Consider the following 18,555-nt stretch of genomic DNA (forward strand, 5'->3'; position numbering starts at 1 on the left):
AGCTACAATTGAAGCCATCTTCCAATAATGAAAATAGTTCTTCCTCTCACAAAGTTGAAAGTCAGAGTGAGAAAAATAGGAGGGGGCTTTCATCATTTTGGAGAAAAAAAATGTTCTAAACCAATGAAAAGTGTAATTTTTAGGTCACATGACCTAGCTTTACATCATTCAGAAATAAAAAATGAAATCAACCAATAAAAAGTGTTATTTTCAAGTCACATGACCTGTTATGCTTACGTTACGCGTCCCGTAACGCGACCGGATCGCTTCCGAGTAGCTGCGCTTTGCGCCTTGGTTTGCGTTCCAGAACGCTTCCGGGTGCGCTAACGCGGCGCGTCATAAGACGTATTACGCGGTAACGCAATACGTCGCGCTTACGCGACGCCTCACGATATCGTTTTCTAACGCAGTGGTTGCGCTAATGGAACGTTTACCGGTTCGCGGAGCGGGTCGCGGAACCTTATTAAGCTAACAAATAAATATAAAGATAATATTCCAAAAATATAAAATATATTTTTGAATTAGAATAAGAATACATTTTACAGCTTTTGATATTTGCTATTAAAAAAACCATTGAAATTCACTGAAAAAACCATAGGTTATAGACCATATATAGTTAGGAATTAGCTTTTACAAAACCTTGAAAATTCACTGAAAAAAACCATAGGTTATAAACACCATATATAGTTAGGGATTAGCATTTACAAAACCTTAATTTACTCGCACAAAACCATTGAAATTCGCATATATAGTTAGTTGCACTAACTATATATCGCGCACCCGCAATCCACTGCTGATGATGTCACATATTACATCATTCATGACATGGTCAGTGACATCACCGATGACATCACTGATGACAACACCCAGTGACTGTATGTTTCTGTTAAGTTAAAATATGTCTTACATATTGAAGAATGAGTGGATGTATAAGTGTCTGGATGAAGTATTTTGTAGGTGCATGACCGACTGTATGAGTGAGTGATTAAATGTGTCTCACTGAGTGCATGGGTTAGTGACTAAACTGTCTTAATTTGTGCATCATTATGTCTGTCGTTCTGTAAACTGCTGCATGTGTTGATCAGTAGCTATATGAGTAACTATATGGGTTATTGATTGGTTGTCCAAGTATTTGTATGGGAGACTGAGTGTGTGTGTGGGTGGCTGGGAGGTGTATGACTCTGTGCATTGATGTGTGAGCAGTTGATTCACTAGATGTATACGTTCAAAAGTGCATGTGGAAACAGCTGTATGAGCGGTTGACTGTGTGCATGAGTGTATTGGTGAGTGAATGGATATCTCAGTGCTACATGTCAAAGTAAGTACATATGTAAAACACAGTACATGTGAGAGTTGACATATATAAATAACTGTGCATAAGAGCCAGTGAATGTGTGAGTGGCTGTATGGATCATTGTGAACTTGTATCAGGGATTGTATAAGAGAGTAAATATGTGTTAGTATATGTTTGAATAAGTAAGGTGTGTATAACTGTATAGTTGAGGAAATGGAGGTGTGATTGATTCTTTGCATGACTGACTAGGTGTGTGAGTAACTCCATGGATGAGTGACAGTCTGTGAGTGTCTGTTTACACTGATTGTATCTGAGGTTATATTAGAGTCTGAAGAGGTTCATCGTATTATCACATGAATGATATCATCAGTGATGTGATCAGTAATGTCACATGAGATGTCATCAGTGATGTCACGTGAGATGTCATCAGTGATGTCATGTGAGATGTCATCAGTGATGTCACTGACCATGTCATGAATGATGTAATATGTGACATCATCAGCAGTGGATTGCGGGTGCGCGATATATAGTTAGTGCAACTAACTATATATGCGAATTTCAATGGTTTTGTGCGAGTAAATTAAGGTTTTGTAAATGCTAATCCCTAACTATATATGGTCTATAACCTATGGTTTTTTCAGTGAATTTTCAAGGTTTTGTAAATGCTAATTCCTAACTATATATGGTCTATAACCTATGGTTTTTTAAGTGAATATATATATATATATATATATATATATATATAAATAAATAAATAAATAAATAAATAAATAATCAAACCGTGGCTGTGAACTAACCACAGAAAAAATACTGGAAAATATTTTGCAGCTATGGTTCTTAAACTCTTCTATGTCTCCCCTAGATAAAGATTAAGACAAACGGTCCAGTAAACAATAGGTTATTGGACTTTTTACCAGCAGTAGTATTCCTTCCCTCACTTGTATTAGAGGATGTGATATATTCCTTCCCTCACTTGTATTAGAGCAGAGGTCTTCAATCTGTGGGGCGCGACCCCCAGGGGGGTCGTGGAGTCCTGGGAAGGGGGTCGCAGATTCTGCCAGAGTGCAGTTCCTGGCGTCGAGCTGATCGAGGGTGCTCAAGGCGGAGGCCGCCTAATTCACACAGAGGTGTGAAAAACATCAAAGCCTCGTTAACAGGTAAAGGTCTTTTAAAGACCTGTGATAGTACTCTGGTGTGCCTTTGTGTGTGTCCAAGCTGTTTCAGCCAGGCTGACATACAGGAGCTGGGGGGGTGGGGGGGGGGGGGGGAGGAGGCTGTAGCCCTTTGAGTTCAATGGACTTAGCTGTGGGTTTATTTTTACTTTTAACGTTTTATGAAGGGCTAGTTTAACCCGTAGGTATCAGAGCGCTTTACAAATACACAGTAAACAGCAGAAGGACAGCAGAAAGACATTACAATCATATCATTGGTTCAAGTCCCACGAGCCCTCATACCTGGCGCCTGTGCAGGAGAAATGTGGCTGAGAGTCTGTTCTTCATGGTGAGATGTTTTCACAGCCAGCTGCCACCCCCCCCCCCCCCCAAGCAGGGTGGCACAGAGATGCCCTCCCATGAGAGAGGAAGACAAAGCAGAGAGATACTGACCCCCCATGAGAGAGGCACAGACAAGGTGGGTGAATGAATGATGGGTGGATGGATGGATGGATGAAAGGGTGGACGGATGAAGGAAGGATGGACGGATGGAAGGATGAAAGGGTGGACGGATGTGTGAAAAGGTGGGTGGATGAATGATGAGTGGATGGATGTAAAGATGAAAGGGTGGATGGATGGATGAAGGATGGATGGATGTGTGAAAAGGTGGGTGGATGGAGGATGGATGGATGAAAGGGTGGATGGAAGGATGAAAGGGTAGATGGATGAGGGATGGATGCATGGATGGATAAAAGGTTGCATGGATGAATGATGGATGGATTTGAGAAAAGGTGGGTGGATGAGTGATGGGTGAATGGATGGATGTAAGGGTGAATGGATGGAAGGATGGAAGGATGAAAGTGTGGATGGATGAAGGATGGATGTATGGATGGATAAAAGGTTGCATGGATGAATGATGGATGCATGGATGGATGTGTGAAAAGGTGGGGGATGAATGATGGATGGATGAGTGGGTGGGTGGATGAAAGGGTGGGTGGATGATGGATGTATAGATGAAAGGGTGGATGGATATACGGATGGAATAATGAAAGGGTGGATGGATTAATGAAAGGTTGGATGAAGGATGGATGGATGGAAGGATGAAAGGGTGGATGGATGAAAGGGTGGATGGATGAAGGATGGATGTATGGATGGATGGATGGATAAAAGGTTGCATGGATGAATGATGGATGGATGTGTGAAAAGGTGGGTGGATGAGTGATGGGTGAATGGATGGATGCAAGGGTGGATGGATGGAAGGATGAAAGTGTGGATGAAGGATGGATGTATGGATGGATAAAAGGTTGCATGGATGAATGATGGATGCATGGATGGATTTGTGAAAAGGTGGGGGATGAATGATGGATGGGTGGGTGGATGGATGGATGAAAGGGTGGGTGGATGAAGGATGGATGTATAGATGAAAGGGTGGATGGATATATGGATGGAATAATGAAAGGGTGGATGGATTAATGAAAGGTTGGATGAAGGATGGATGTATGGATGGAAGGAAGGATGAAAGGGTGGATGGATGAAGGATGGATGTATGGATGGATGGATAAAAGGTTGCATGGATGAATGATGGATGGATGTGTGAAAAGGTGGGGGATGAATGATGGATGGGTGGATGGAAGGATGAAAGGGTGGGTGGATGAAGGATGGATGTATGTATGGATGAAAGGGTGGATGGATATATGGATGGAATAATGAAAGGATGGATGAAGGATGGATGTATGGATGAAAGGGTGGATGGATGAAGGATGGATATATGGATGGATAAAAGGTTGCATGAATGATGGATGGATGTGTGAAAAGGTGGGTGGAAGAATGATGGGTGGATGGATGGACGGGTGGATAGGTAAAGGATGGATGTATGGATGGATGGAAGGATGAATGGGTGGATGGATGATGGATGTATGGATGGATAAAAGGTTGCATGGATGAATGATGGATGGATGGATGTGTGAAAAGGTGGGGGATGAATGATGGATGGGTGGGTGGATGTATGGATGAAAGGGTGGGTGGATGAAGGATGGATGTATGGATGAAAGGGTGGATGGATATATGGATGGAATAATGAAAGGGAGGATGGATGAAGGATGGATGTATGGATGGAAGGATGAAAGGGTGGATGGATGAAGGATGTATGTATGGGTGGATGGATGGATAAAAGGTTGCATGGATGAATGATGGATGTGTGAAAAGGTGGGTGGAAGAATGAGGGATGGATGGACGGGTGGATAGGTAAAGGATGGATGTATGGATGTATGGATGGAAGGATGAAAGGGTGGATGGATGATGGATGTATGGATGGATAAAACATTGCATGGATGAATGATGGATGGATGGATGGATGGATGTGTGAAAAGGTGGGTGTGTGGATGTATGGGTGGATAGGTAAAGGATGGATGTATGGATGGAAGGATGAAAGGGTGGATGGATGAAGGATGGATGTGTGGAAGTGTGGGTGGATGAATGATGGATGGATGGATGTGATGAGGTCTAACAGGCGCATTTATGGTTGTCGATAGTTGTTTATGATGAGGAGTACCAGTTTCTAGAATCTTTTGTCGAAGGGGGTCCTTATGCCTAAAAAGGTTTTACAAGGGGGCAACAAAAAGTTTGAAGACCTCTGTATTAGAGGATGTGATATTCTTAAAAAAATTTTTTTTAAAAAGAAGATTTTCAATCCTAATACATTAGAGTGAAGGGTAGGCCCATGCTGAAATTTTGCCATAGAACCAGTCATTGTGGGCTTCACTACATTTCTTTTCCAAGTTAAAATGTTTAAACACGCACAAGTATGACGGTAGTCCAAGAATAAAAAATATTCAGTTTTAAAGTCTTTATAGGCCTTCTCAGCATGATTTCCAGTACAGTTGAATGCACGTTGAACTATACCACATCAACTTCACATACAGCTCCAACATACAAGATGATACATGGTTGCCTGGTTTGACAGTAAGGTTTAGCTCCTTCTCCAGCTTGTAAACTAGCTGTAACATTCATTCCACTGTTACGTAAAAGAATAATAAAATATTTAGAAAACATTTGGTACATGCTTCTTGTCAACTCTCATAAATGTTTTCCCAACTGCCCTGCATGGATCACTGAGACCTCCTTTGGGTTGAGAAGCCAAGAGGACTCTCCAACTGCCCGAAAACAAAAGCAATAACTTACTCAGCACAACCACAATTCCCATAACACAGAGGATGGCAGCGGCAACCAACCCGCCAATTCTCAGCGACTCGTAATCTGAAAGGGTAAAAGGTGCACGTTAGAGACAAAAGTGGCAGGTAATGTGTCAATCACAGGATTGCAAAGGGGGCTACTCGCCCGTGAGTGTCGCAAGGTGATTACTGAGGTTCTAGATTGAGAATTTCAGTCTGGTACAGAGGTAAACATCCTAAAGTAAGTCGTTACAGAAACGTATGCTTGAGATTCTTACAAGGCTTGATTTCAAAAGCACAGCCACATACAGAACCCGGCACTAAGCATTATTCTCATTAGTAAAGAACACACAACGTCCTAGGAAACACAACTATGGGAAACGCAAGGACCAAAACTTCCCACGTTAACAGATGGTCCACTAGAAGGATCCAGTGGTTGAATACCAGTTCCCTCAGAAATGCTCTTAAACTCACTCTCAAAAGAACACCCACATTGCTAAACACCCAAACCTCTGAACGCCAGCCACCCCAATCCCTCCGCACCCTCTTTCAATGCTCTAGGAGGAACCCAGAAATAAAAAACTTTGCTGTGTGAAAGTTCTACTGTGAACACAGACTTACCATAGTAGAATGGGCTTTTTTTATCTGGAAAAGAATAGAAATAATAAGTTACACTACACAGTAAGGTGGTTATATGCAAAAAGTGCCCACTCTGGATATTATAGTCCAAAGGAAAGCCGATTAAAACAATACAGGTAGAGTGACCGCTTTCATTTTATCTGCATTAATCAAGTGTGGCATGAAGTGGTCGGGTCTTCTAACCATGTCTAGCAGAGATATTGTCCTGACTCCGGTCACTTGTAGATCCGGATGCTGTACTGCTCCCCTTTTTGAGGGTTCACCTTGTTAAATTTCCATAGCTGAAGAAACCAGACAGGTTCTTTCACACCCCTCCTTGTGGATTAAACATATTGTAGGAAAAAGCAACTGCAGACCACAGACCGGCCAAAGAACTTGCATCAAAGGTTAGTGGCTTCCTCCACTTCAGATCACTAAATCAGTACATGCATAGCAAGTAAATATGATAAATCATCTTATTATATACTAGCAGATTGTAGCACATATGGATTAGAAGAGTCATGGATTAGAAGAGTCATGGTAATATAAACACCAACAAAGACATGACATGGTAAACTGCTTAAAATACAAAAACACCATTCATCTTTATTGAGAGCCTGACCCGCCTACCGTGGTAATCCGATCTGGAGAGCTATGAAAACCACCTGAATACCTACTTACAACCCACGTGACTGGGCAACTAGCAGAAATGTCCTTGGAATTATCCCGGGTAAATAGTCACTGCCTTCCTCCAATACAGACAGCATCTTTGTACATGGATGCACAGCTTGCCAGTCGAAGATGGCACAGCGACCCGTTATTGGGCAAGGATACTTGGCAGCCAGTTTCTGGGTAAGAGCAATTCGTAAACTGTAGCTAGGTTTGGTTGTTTAGTCACGTGTTGCTGGGCAAGAGGACTTGCCAGCCAACGTAAAAGCCATTGTGAATGTATCGGTATTTTGGGCATGCTGTAGAAAACTTTTTCGGTACTAAACACGTGCTTAGAAACAGCATGCTGAATGACAAAATGCACACACCCAGTATCATGACAGCCAAACGGCTCAACTCCTGAAAGAAACAGATTGTGATAACTAGTAAGACACGATATCCTAGAAAACCGGTTATTTTGTATTAAGTGACCATATAAGGTGAGACAACAGTAAATTGGGAGGAAACGGAAATCCCTACCTTGTGGGTCGGGGGTTGAAGAAAACCACATCACAGGACATTAAAGTTAATATCAGGCTCCCCACTTTAAAGCACTGTGATCCTGGCTAAATCCCAGAATTCCTCTGCTTCAATTCATTAGGTCGAGCTGGAGTAAGCATCCGTAGGATGCTCCAGTCCAGTTCGACAACTATAGTTATCAACTTCGGGGGGATTAGGACAAGAGGGTGCCACGTGCTTTTTCCTGTGGATTTGACCTCGTGCACGTCGGCTCCATCCACATTCGCAGCAATGCCGTGCACATCCCCACACATACACACATACACACATGCGTGCGCATACACACTGACAGACACTCGCTCGCTCACACACACACACACACTCCCCCCCCCCCTCTCCCTCCCTCCCCCCTCCGCCCCCAGTCATCGGGCTCTTTTAAACCACACACGCATACACACAGACTCCAAGACACTTACACACATGCACGCTCACACACATACAGAGCCCCCCGCCGCCCCACACATGCCCCCCGCCCTCGCAGCTCAGCAAAGGCCCCCACTCACCGGTACTCGTCTCCAGGCGAGGGCTCGTTGCAGGCGGCGGCGGTCTCTTCCTTCTGTGCGTGCGAGGCTCTCTCACCTCACGGGAGCCCGCCCGGGCTTCTGGTGTGTCTTCACGTCCCGCCCCCGGCCTGTCTGACTTCCGCCCGGGATTGTTCATGACATTGAAGGAGTTGAAGCCGTTCATGAGCTGCATGTTTGGCAACTTGCTGGTAGCAGGATCATTGCAACTGCTCATATTAAATGCCACGACCCTCTCTCGTACATGGATGTTGCAAAGCGCATAAAAGATTTTTCATGTCTTCACGTCCCGCCCCCGGCCTGCCTGACTTCCGCCCGGGATTGTAAACCTTGTTTTTCTCACCGTCTGTCTCGCTGTGTCAGTCTCTCGGTCTCCGTGTCCGGATGCCTCGTATGTCTCTTTCTGCCTCTCTGCTTGTTTATTTAATTATGTAGCTGCGCGATATTCTCACTGGGTACCGGATTTTTTATTTAATTATTTTGCTGCGCGATATTTTTTCACTGCGCGTCTTTACAACCATCGTGTGCCCCTTGCCTGCACGATACTCCCCCAAAGGATCTCTCCCCCATCCAACCCACCCCAAAGAGTCCCTCTTTGATGAGAATCCCGCAGGGAGGGCCTGTCTGTCTCGTGGCATGCTAACCCTTTTGAGAGCAGCATGTCTCCACTGACTGCAGTCTGTCAGAAACACTCCAAGTGAAGCTGTGCGGCCTTCCGAGAGCAGTCTGTCTTCCATGACGTAAGACTGCACGAAGACACTCTCAGTGAAGATGCTCACACTTCTTAATTCCGCTTGTCTCAATGACTTCGGTCTGCTCACATAGACAATGAATAAGGCTGCCCACCCTTCTGAGAGCAGTCTGTCTCTAGTGAGTTCAGTGTGCTCAGAGACACTCCTGGTAAAGTTGCCCATCCTGCCGTGTACAGGCTCCACCATGCCTTCAGCCTGCTCACATATATACTATGGCTAAGCATGCCTACTCTCTTTAGAACAGTCTGTCCCAGTTGGCTTCAATGGGCATGTCCACACACACTCTAAATGGAGTGAAAGGCTGCCCTGAGGACTGGGGAAGAGGTGAGATCCAACTGGATGATCTGTGCTACAGGCAGGGCTTACTTTGACACGGCGGTTGCAGGTGGTGCCCACCTACACTCATTTATGTGAACTAGCACTTATTTTTCTCATCAGACTTTAACAGGGCTCGAAGGGGGGGGGGGCAGCCCCTCTCTGTTTAAAAACCACTGCAGCTATAGTTCATTCGACACCACCACTGCCATGCACACACAGACACCACCACTGGCATGCACACACAGACAACACCACTGCCATGCACACACGAACACCACCACTGCCATACATACACGGACACCACCACTGGCATGCACACACAGACACCACCACTGGCATGCACACACAGACACCACCACTGCCATGCACACACAGACACCACCACTGCCATGCACACACAGACACCACCACTGCCATGCACACACAGACACCACCACTGCCATGCACACACAGACACCACCACTGCCATGCACACACAGACACCACCACTGCCATGCACACACGGACAACACCACTGCCATGCACACACGGACACCACTACTGCCATGCACACACGGACACCACCACTGGCATGCACCACCACTGGCATGCACCACCACTGGCATGCACCACCACTGGCATGCACCACCACTGCCATGCACACACTGACACCACCACTGCCATGCACACACTGACACCACCACTGGCATGCACACACGGACACCACCACTGGCATGCACACACGGACACCACCACTGGCATGCACACACAGACACCACCACTGGCATGCACACACAGACTCCACCACTGGCATGCACACACAGACACCACCACTGGCATGCACACACAGACACCACCACTGCCATGCACACACAGACACCACCACTGCCATGCACACACAGACACCACCACTGCCATGCACACACTGACACCACCACTGGCATGCACACACGGACACCACCACTGGCATGCACACACGGACACCACCACTGGCATGCACACACAGACACCACCACTGGCATGCACACACAGACTCCACCACTGGCATGCACACACAGACACCACCACTGCCATGCACACACAGACACCACCACTGCCATGCACACACAGACACCACCACTGCCATGCACACACAGACACCACCACTGCCATGCACACACAGACACCACCACTGCCATGCACACACGGACAACACCACTGCCATGCACACACGGACAACACCACTGCCATGCACACACGGACACCACTACTGCCATGCACACACGGACACCACCACTGGCATGCACCACCACTGCCATGCACACACTGACACCACCACTGCCATGCACACACTGACACCACCACTGGCATGCACACACGGACACCACCACTGGCATGCACACACGGACACCACCACTGGCATGCACACACAGACACCACCACTGGCATGCACACACAGACACCACCACTGGCATGCACACACAGACACCACCACTGCCATGCACACACAGACACCACCACTGCCATGCACACACAGACACCACCACTGCCATATGCACACAGACACCACCACTGCCATGCACACAGACACCACCACTGCCATGCACACAGACACCACCACTGCCATGCACACAGACACCACCACTGCCATGCACACAGACACCACCACTGGCATGCACACACTGACACCACCACTGGCATGCACACACTGACACCACCACTGGCATGCACACACTGACACCACCACTGCCATGCACACACGGACACCACCACTGCCATGCACACACGGACACCACCACTGCCATGCACACACAGACACCACCACCGCCATGCACACACAGACACCACCACCGCCATGCACACACAGACACCACCACCGCCATGCACACACGGACACCAAAAAAAATGTATGCAAAGCATTGTCATTTACAATGCCAGTAACTCAAACTTTAATGCTGCGAGACCTATTGCATTGCAAATGCTTGTTTTTATAAGGAACTGAGAGCTTTCAGCAAGATGATTACCCCCAGACTTAAGTAGTACACAAACAAAGATTTACTATCCATCCCAGCTCGCCCCTATGGAGAGACAACGCATCAATAAATAGATTTAAAAAAAATCTTACAAGCAAATTACGTACATCACCTCATTCTAGTTCAAGCACCAGAACTGAACTAGATCAACCTCCCACCCGAGACACACTATCGCACTTGAGAGTCTGTATGTGAACAGAGTGCATGCTGCAGTGGGCACGCTAATGCTGGAACTGAAACAGCTGTGATCCAAACCTGGTATGTGATGCAAAGGAGGACACAGAAAACACTTACTACAAATCAGATAATGTCCAATTATTTAACACTTGACCTATTTTAGAAATTCTGAAAACCTTCATGCAGAGCGATAAGATGACGCAAAAAATCTCTGTAGACTGAATTGCATGAAAGGCTTTAGGTAGAATCTGTAGGGCTTTGTTACTTGGATGTGAAAATATAGTCTTGCATATCTACTGCACACATCTATTGCTGGTTTTGCAGATGCAGCAGGCCTAAGGCAAAGCGGGCAACTGGAATTTCTCTCTCTACATAAACTGGATTGCGGATTCTAAGTCTAATATTGTTCTGTATTCCAAACTTTTGGCCCTTCTTTCTGAACCATGAAATAGCTGGAGTAAACTCCTTAGCCTTCCTGAAGCAACAGAACTTACAAGATCACAGGTTTCTTTACTATGATCGACGTCTCTTTAATAAGGATGGGTAGTGGATGCTTCGAGCTTGGAGGAACCAGTGCTGGAATGGCCTTGAAGCATAGAAAGTATCTAACAGCTACACGATGGGGTACCCATTAGTCTCTTGTAATTGAAGTCCACTTTAAGAGATAAAAAGATGGATACCAGTCTCCACCCCCCTCTCCCCCCCATCAGTTTGGGAAAATGTGGGGGGGGTTAGGTGGAAGGGAGAGGGGAGGTTTTCTGAGATTTAAGACGGTCATTGAATGCCTTCCTCTGGAAGATGTGGATGAGGATTTGAACAACCTTCTCTAGCAGTAATATCTGTGTCTGGGGGAGCTGCTGTTGAGGGTTGAAAATGCCAGGGAAGGAGCTTCACCCTGCATTGGTAATACACCTTTTCCTTTGCCTTGAATTATTTTCTGAAGAACATTATTCATTCTTGAAGGTCTACTAAGACTACAAGGTGATAAGTCAGAGCTAGGAAGATTTTTGGATAGTCAGCCCATGACAGTACACTTCAGCTGCCAATTCGGCTGAATAAACTGTTGCACTCTTAATCTGGTTGGAGCATTTCCGAAAAATCTTGCTGTCAATGCTTCAGCAGATGATTGATAAAGCTTTGCATGCCCTCACACTTTTCCCTCTGATGCCTCCAGAGGAGAGACTTCGCGATGACATTTATTAAATGTGTAGCTGCCATACTACATACTTTCCTGCCTGTAGGATGCAGTAGTTTTCTCTGTCGGTCTGGCAGAGATGTCGTTTCCGGAGCACAATTGGGTCTCCGTTACTATAACTGAATCAGACTTCAGTTCTGCTTTTGGGAATTATAGATCTTGCTGTGGGGCCCAATATTTTTAGGTCGAGCCTGTGCAGCACTTTTGCGGCTCTGTGAGGCATGCTTTATTCACGTAGAGACCTGAAGCTCCGCCCACACTCCGCCCATATTTTTAATTGCCTTGGGTCACTGTCCACTGTAAACTGTGGCTGTACTTTGGCCATTAGGCTTATTAGTCCCTCCCTAGTACCGCCTTGTCTCATTTTGTAACCTCCTATGGCGACACCTCCTGTTACATGCATCCATTTCTAACAATGGCATTACTCCTATTCCTACTCCCTCGCCTTCCTTCAGTACGATTGAGGCCCCCGCTGACCAACCAAACCCACCCCCAGCATAAAAACTCTGCCCCCCCCCCCCCCCCCTCCACCTGTACATCAACAAGCCGAGCTAGCACTCAGTTGAACCACACCGGGAGGGAGGGAGGGTCCTCGAAGGAAGGCGAGGGAGTAGAACTAGGAGTAATGCATTAATCATTAGAAATTGATGCATTACCTCCCGTCCCTCCCTCGCCTTCCTTCAGTACGATTGAGGACATAGCAAGCAGAAAAAAACAGAGACGGACAACTGAGTGATAAAGAACACAAAGCAGTGCCCCCAAACACAGCAGATCAACATCCCAGGCCCCGCAAAGAGGACAAGACCCTGTGGCCCGAACCCCCACATGAGGAATAACTCTCACAAGAGGAAGAGCCACCAAGACTGCCGACTGAAACCAATAACCAGAGTCGGACCACAGCGAACAGACAAAGAAACCCCAAGACAGGGCCCAGAACACCCCCTAGTGCCCCCCAGGGGCGATTGCAACCAAAAAACAAGGCCCAAAGGCAAAAAGCTGCAACCCAAGACCCCCAAGGGGCCCAAAGGGAGGACCGGACAGGACATCCAACATCAGCAGCAAAGACCCCGAAGGGAAGGACCCGACAGGGCAGGGAACAAACACACCATACCCAGAAAAAAAGAACCAGGCAACAGACCCCATGCAACACCCAAGGATGCCAGGAGCACCAAGAAGCCGGAAAGCCGCCCACTGCACCCGCAGAGGGGCCACTGACAACCCCAGCCGGAGGGAACCTCCACACCAAAAGGAGGCCAGCACCTTGGGAACAACACCCAGAGCAGAACATCAGGCCAAAAAAGGCCATCAAACACCAAGCCCCCCCCCCAAAAGACCCAGGACCCCAGTCCAGAGACCAGAACCGGGCCACCCAGGCCGACATCGGTGCCGCAAACAGGACACCACAGGGAGGCCCCAATGACCCACTAACAGGCCAGACACCGGGAAGGAGGGAGAAAACCCAGGAGGAAGGAGGGACCCAGCATAACAGAACTGCCAGCACACAGGTCACCCACTGAGGCAGAGAGCAGACAGCCCCAGCACCCAGACCAGAGTCCACAGAAACAGGACGCAGCCCCAGCACGCAGACCAGAGTCCACAGAAACAGGACGCAGTCAACCAAGGAACAAGGACCAGAACCTGGACCCACCCCGGACGCGGCAGAGGACAACTCCACCGGAAAGCCAGACTGAGCCAACACCCACAGACCTGCAGAGAGCCCCGAAAGGGCATCAGGGCAAGCCCAAACGCCACAACAGCCTCCAGCAAGCGGAACCCCAGGAGAGCAGCAGGAACCAGAACAGGAACCCGAACCGAACCCAGCCAAGCCCGAACAGGCCGGCGACCGAAGCCACCACAAGGAGCCAGAGGAGCCAGGGAACACCCAGCCAGAAGGCAACAGCAGCCGAGCCACCAGGAGAGCCCCCTGAAGACCGACCGACAAGGGCAGCAGGGACAACAGACCCTGGAGACCAACCCAATAGGAGTCAGAGGGATAGGCTGAGAAAAATAAAACAAGACCAGGAAACCAGAAACACTGCAGAAGCCAGGCGCCCCAGCACATGCAGCCAAAGGACATGCTGGAGGATCCCCCGGGGCCACAAGGCCCAAACCCACAAAGGAAGAGAGATCAGGCACCCGCCAGACAAGGGAACGGGACTGAGCACAGTCAAAAATGAGCCTCGACAAACACCCTGCCCCGAGAGGGGACCAGAGAAGAAACTACCCAGGTCATCAAAAACCCGAACTCCAGAAGAACCACCAAGGACCTCCTGAACAGATCGAGCAAAAAGACACTTCAGTCGCATGCCGCAAGAGGCTGACCAGAGAAGGAAGAAGGAAAACCCCTGCAACATGAAGGAGCAACAAGAGCGTCCGGACATGTGGGAAAACCCAGGGCGAAGGCCCGAGGCTGAAGGGGAAGGACACAACACAGAAACGGGGGTACCCCACAAAGAGCCGCAGGAAACGCAGAAAAGAAGCAGTGACTGGGAAGCTGAGAAAAGCGGCCCCAAAACACAGGGCATGCCAAAACCCACCAGGTAGGGCCCGTGGAAAGGCAGCCCAAAGAGCCAACACCCGCAAGGGAACGGGCCAAATCCAGGAGCAGACCCCCCCAGGAGAACCAGGATGGGCACAAAGCCCCCAGACACCCCAGCCCCAGCAACAGAATGGAGCAGCCCCCGGCCCAGAGCCCCACCGACAGGAACCCAGCAGACGGAACACATGGCATGCAAACAGGACTCCCAGTCCAGCAGAGCCACCCAGCAGGTACCGGAGACAGGCACCGGAGGCAGCCAAACCCTCTCCAAACTGGTGGAACCCTCACCAAACCGACCCAGCACCTAAGAACCACCGTACACCGGACCCCGCCAATAGAAACCTTCCGCTGCCACTGAGGAGGAAACGCCAAATAAGACCACCCACAGTCACAGAACCAACCAAACATCCGACCAGGAAGCAGCAAGCCAGAGTGACCAAAAAACAGCCAAAACCGGGCCCACCCGAAAGACAGAGGAGACATCCACAGCAGGGACCACAGAGAGGCCCCAGTGCAAGGAACGTGAGAAAGGCAAGACGCCCCAACCAAGGCAAGGCAAGCTGAGGGCACAAGGCGGCGACACCCAGCCACCACGAACCGCCGAGAACTTCACGAAACATCGCACCAAGGAGGGCACAGAAGAAGCAGAGAACAGGCCAGGCAGCGCCACGGCAGCAGCCAAGCAAAACAACAGACCCACCAAGCAGTGCAGCCAGGACAGATTCCAACAGCACAAGCACCGGAGGAAAGGGGCGACCCTCACCAAGAAGCAAAGCCACTGGAAGAAGAGAGGGATGCACAGCCCAGAAGCGAACGCCCCAGTGCAAACTGAGCACGCAGAGAAACCTGAAACCAATCAGGACTAACACAGTGCAGAAGGAATAAGGAGGGCCGAGAAGAGACCGCCAACGGCAGGCCGTACAGGCAACCGACAAGCAACTGTCAGCAGGGCAGCACCACAGTGGACAAAGCCACACGCACAATGTGCATACAACAAGTACGAGCAACGTACGCCACACACAGCACCAACCCTACCCCGGGACCAAAGGGCAAGCCCAAACGGGAGGGCCGGGTACAGCAAGGAAAGAAACCCACAGGCCCCGCCCAGCAGGAAACAGGAAAACCCTGCCAACCAGCACAGGAGTCCAGCGACCCGCGGAGCCACACGCAGAGCAGAGGCGGGAGAAGGATCCACATCCAAGGACCCAGACGGGAACCAGTCGCACACAGGACCAGCCAGTTGAGGAGGGGACGCAGAAGGCATCAACCAAACCCCAGAACACAGGACAGGGCAGCTGCAAGCAAGTCATGCCCCATCCTGAGACAAGAAAGGCATAACACCCCCCACAAAGCCCTGTGCGACAAGGGCACCCCAGGGGGACCGGAGACCCAGCAGCAGAGGAAGAGGACACCAGCATGCCCCAGCCAACCCCATGCGACCCCGTAAGGAGCAAACTCAGTGGCAGACAACTGACAAGGCCACCACCAAAGGGAACATGGAGCAGAGGCAGGACAAGAATGTAAGCCATCCAGTGAAAACCAGTGCCACCAAAGTACTTCACTGAGGCACAGCACCAAGGCCGGTATACATTACCCACGGGGCAAGAGAAACGCCCAAGCAGGAAGAAATCAAAAAATAAAACAGGCACAAACCCGTCCTACCTGGTCCTCAGGAAGACAGCACACAGGGAGGAGGCAGCCAGACCTGGAAATGCAGCCCCAGCCGCAGGAGGACCGCCCGACACGTCGCGGAGTCCAGAGCCACCGCTCCGCCCCCACACCTCGAGGGAGATGACGAGAGGAGGCACTGCCAGGAGAACGCTGCAGAAGGCATCGCCATAGCAGAGAACCAGACCGAAGACTCCCCGGCACCGCCACAGGGAGGAGCTGAAAAGGTAAGTCTCACTAGGGAGACAGAAAAAACAGGTGGAGGGGGGGCGGGCAGAGTTTTTATGCTGGCGGTGGGTCTGGGTGGGAGACGGGCCTCAATCGTACTGAAGGAAGGCGAGGGAGGGACGGGAGGTTATATGCTGTTACTCGGTAGGCTTTAATTACCTCCTCTGAGCTCCATTATTCACAAATAGCTGTTGCAAGCTGTTAGAAATGGGATCCCTGGCTGGCCAGGGCTTGCGCCAAGGTCAGTCAGAGACCACTACTCCCAAGTCAGGGCAAGGGAGTTACACGCCAAGATAACCCCTGCTCACCCTCTAGGTAACGTGGCGCGAGCAGCAAGGCTAAACTTGGAGGCGATATGAGTTAAGTATTTGCGCACGCACCCCAGCAACAACACCCAAGGCCCACCACAAAGGAAACTCCACACTAGGTTATATATAAAAATAGCCTTTGTATTACACCAAAACACATTAGATAAAACACACACTTTACAATGTGACAACAGGCACGGGCAGAATTTACAAGGGGAATTATATGTACAAGGGACAGGGCCACCTGGACCACTGTCAGGGTATGCACTTTTAGAACTTAGCACTTTTTAGATCATAGGATACAAAATTACTGTAGCACAAAATATAAAAATAGAGCACACAACCAGTATCTACTGGTAACCAGGACTTCACTAGCACCACCTGCACTAGGAGAACAACCACCACCTAAGTATCACAATACCTGTAGGGGTGTAAGCACATAACACATGATGCATAACATCCATTCAGCGGTGTAAGGAAGGAAAACACATGATGTATCAACAATACATTCAGAGGTGTAAGAAAATGAACAATTGCGCCAACTCACATAAGTCACCACCTGTGACTGTCCCTAGGCCAACTGGCCTCTCTAGGGCTAGGACGCCCTGTGTCCAAAGTCAGGCAGGCTGCGCAGGCAGCCAAGAACACAAGCCTAAACGTAGCAGTTGCCCACAAAGTGCTGGGCAACTGGTGCAAATGATGGGGCCAACGTGGGAGCCTCTCTAGGCTCTGAACACTGGTGGGGCGAACACGATGTGGGAGCCTCACAGGCTCTGCAGAAACAAAATGTCCCCCTGAGCCTCTCTGGGCTCTTAACGATACTGGTGGCGCCTGAGCCCCTCGTGGGCTCTCAGTAATCAAAATGCCCCCTTGAGCCTATCTAGGCTCCAATACAACTGGCCAGGGCGGTGGAGTCCCTCTCGGGGGACTCGATAAAGGAATATGGCCCCGGAGCCCTTCTCAGGACTTCAAATAATCACAAGCGCGAGGTCGCGCTACGGGGGAGGGGCGGACACCGACAATGTGTCCCGACGCCCCTCTCTCTTGTCTGCGACTCACCGGGTGTCACGCGGCGGCTTGGCTCCTCTGCTGGGGCCGCTCTCGAGGGGCTCCTAGGCTTCCCCAGACCGGGGGAAGCAGAAGGGAGACTCGCCGGTCCTGCCCTCGTCCAGGCGTCTTGTGCCTGCCTTCCGGGTCGCGGCTGCAGTCAATAGCAGCGCGGCCCTGGGAGACTGGAGGCGGGACTTCCGGGTCGCCGTAGGCAGAGCGGCGGCCCGAGGGAAGCTCCTTTTTGAAGTGGCAATCCGGGGGCCAATGCAGGGTGGGCACCGGCCTCCAATTAAATTAAGAAGCGAGGTGGGCACTCGCAAATTCAAATAAAGGGGCACAGCCCAAAAA

At 49.4% G+C, this 18,555-nt stretch overlaps 1 protein-coding gene across 1 annotated transcript in view; it reads right to left on the reverse strand.

Annotated features, from left to right (window-relative positions):
• Window positions 1-18,555, reverse strand: part of LOC147701283 (FXYD domain-containing ion transport regulator 3-like) — a 94,333-nt gene that overhangs the window by 27,601 nt on the left and 48,177 nt on the right. The window contains exons 4-5 of the mRNA XM_086930017.1: window positions 6,237-6,260; window positions 5,626-5,700 (exon numbers count right to left, since the gene is read on the reverse strand). Of these exons, the coding sequence (XP_086786143.1) occupies window positions 5,626-5,700; window positions 6,237-6,260 (99 nt within the window). The remainder of the gene's footprint in view (window positions 1-5,625; window positions 5,701-6,236; window positions 6,261-18,555) is intronic.

Source organism: Lissotriton vulgaris, chromosome 7, assembly GCF_964263255.1.
Source record: "Lissotriton vulgaris chromosome 7, aLisVul1.2, whole genome shotgun sequence".
In the NCBI taxonomy this organism is placed as follows: domain Eukaryota; kingdom Metazoa; phylum Chordata; class Amphibia; order Caudata; family Salamandridae; genus Lissotriton; species Lissotriton vulgaris.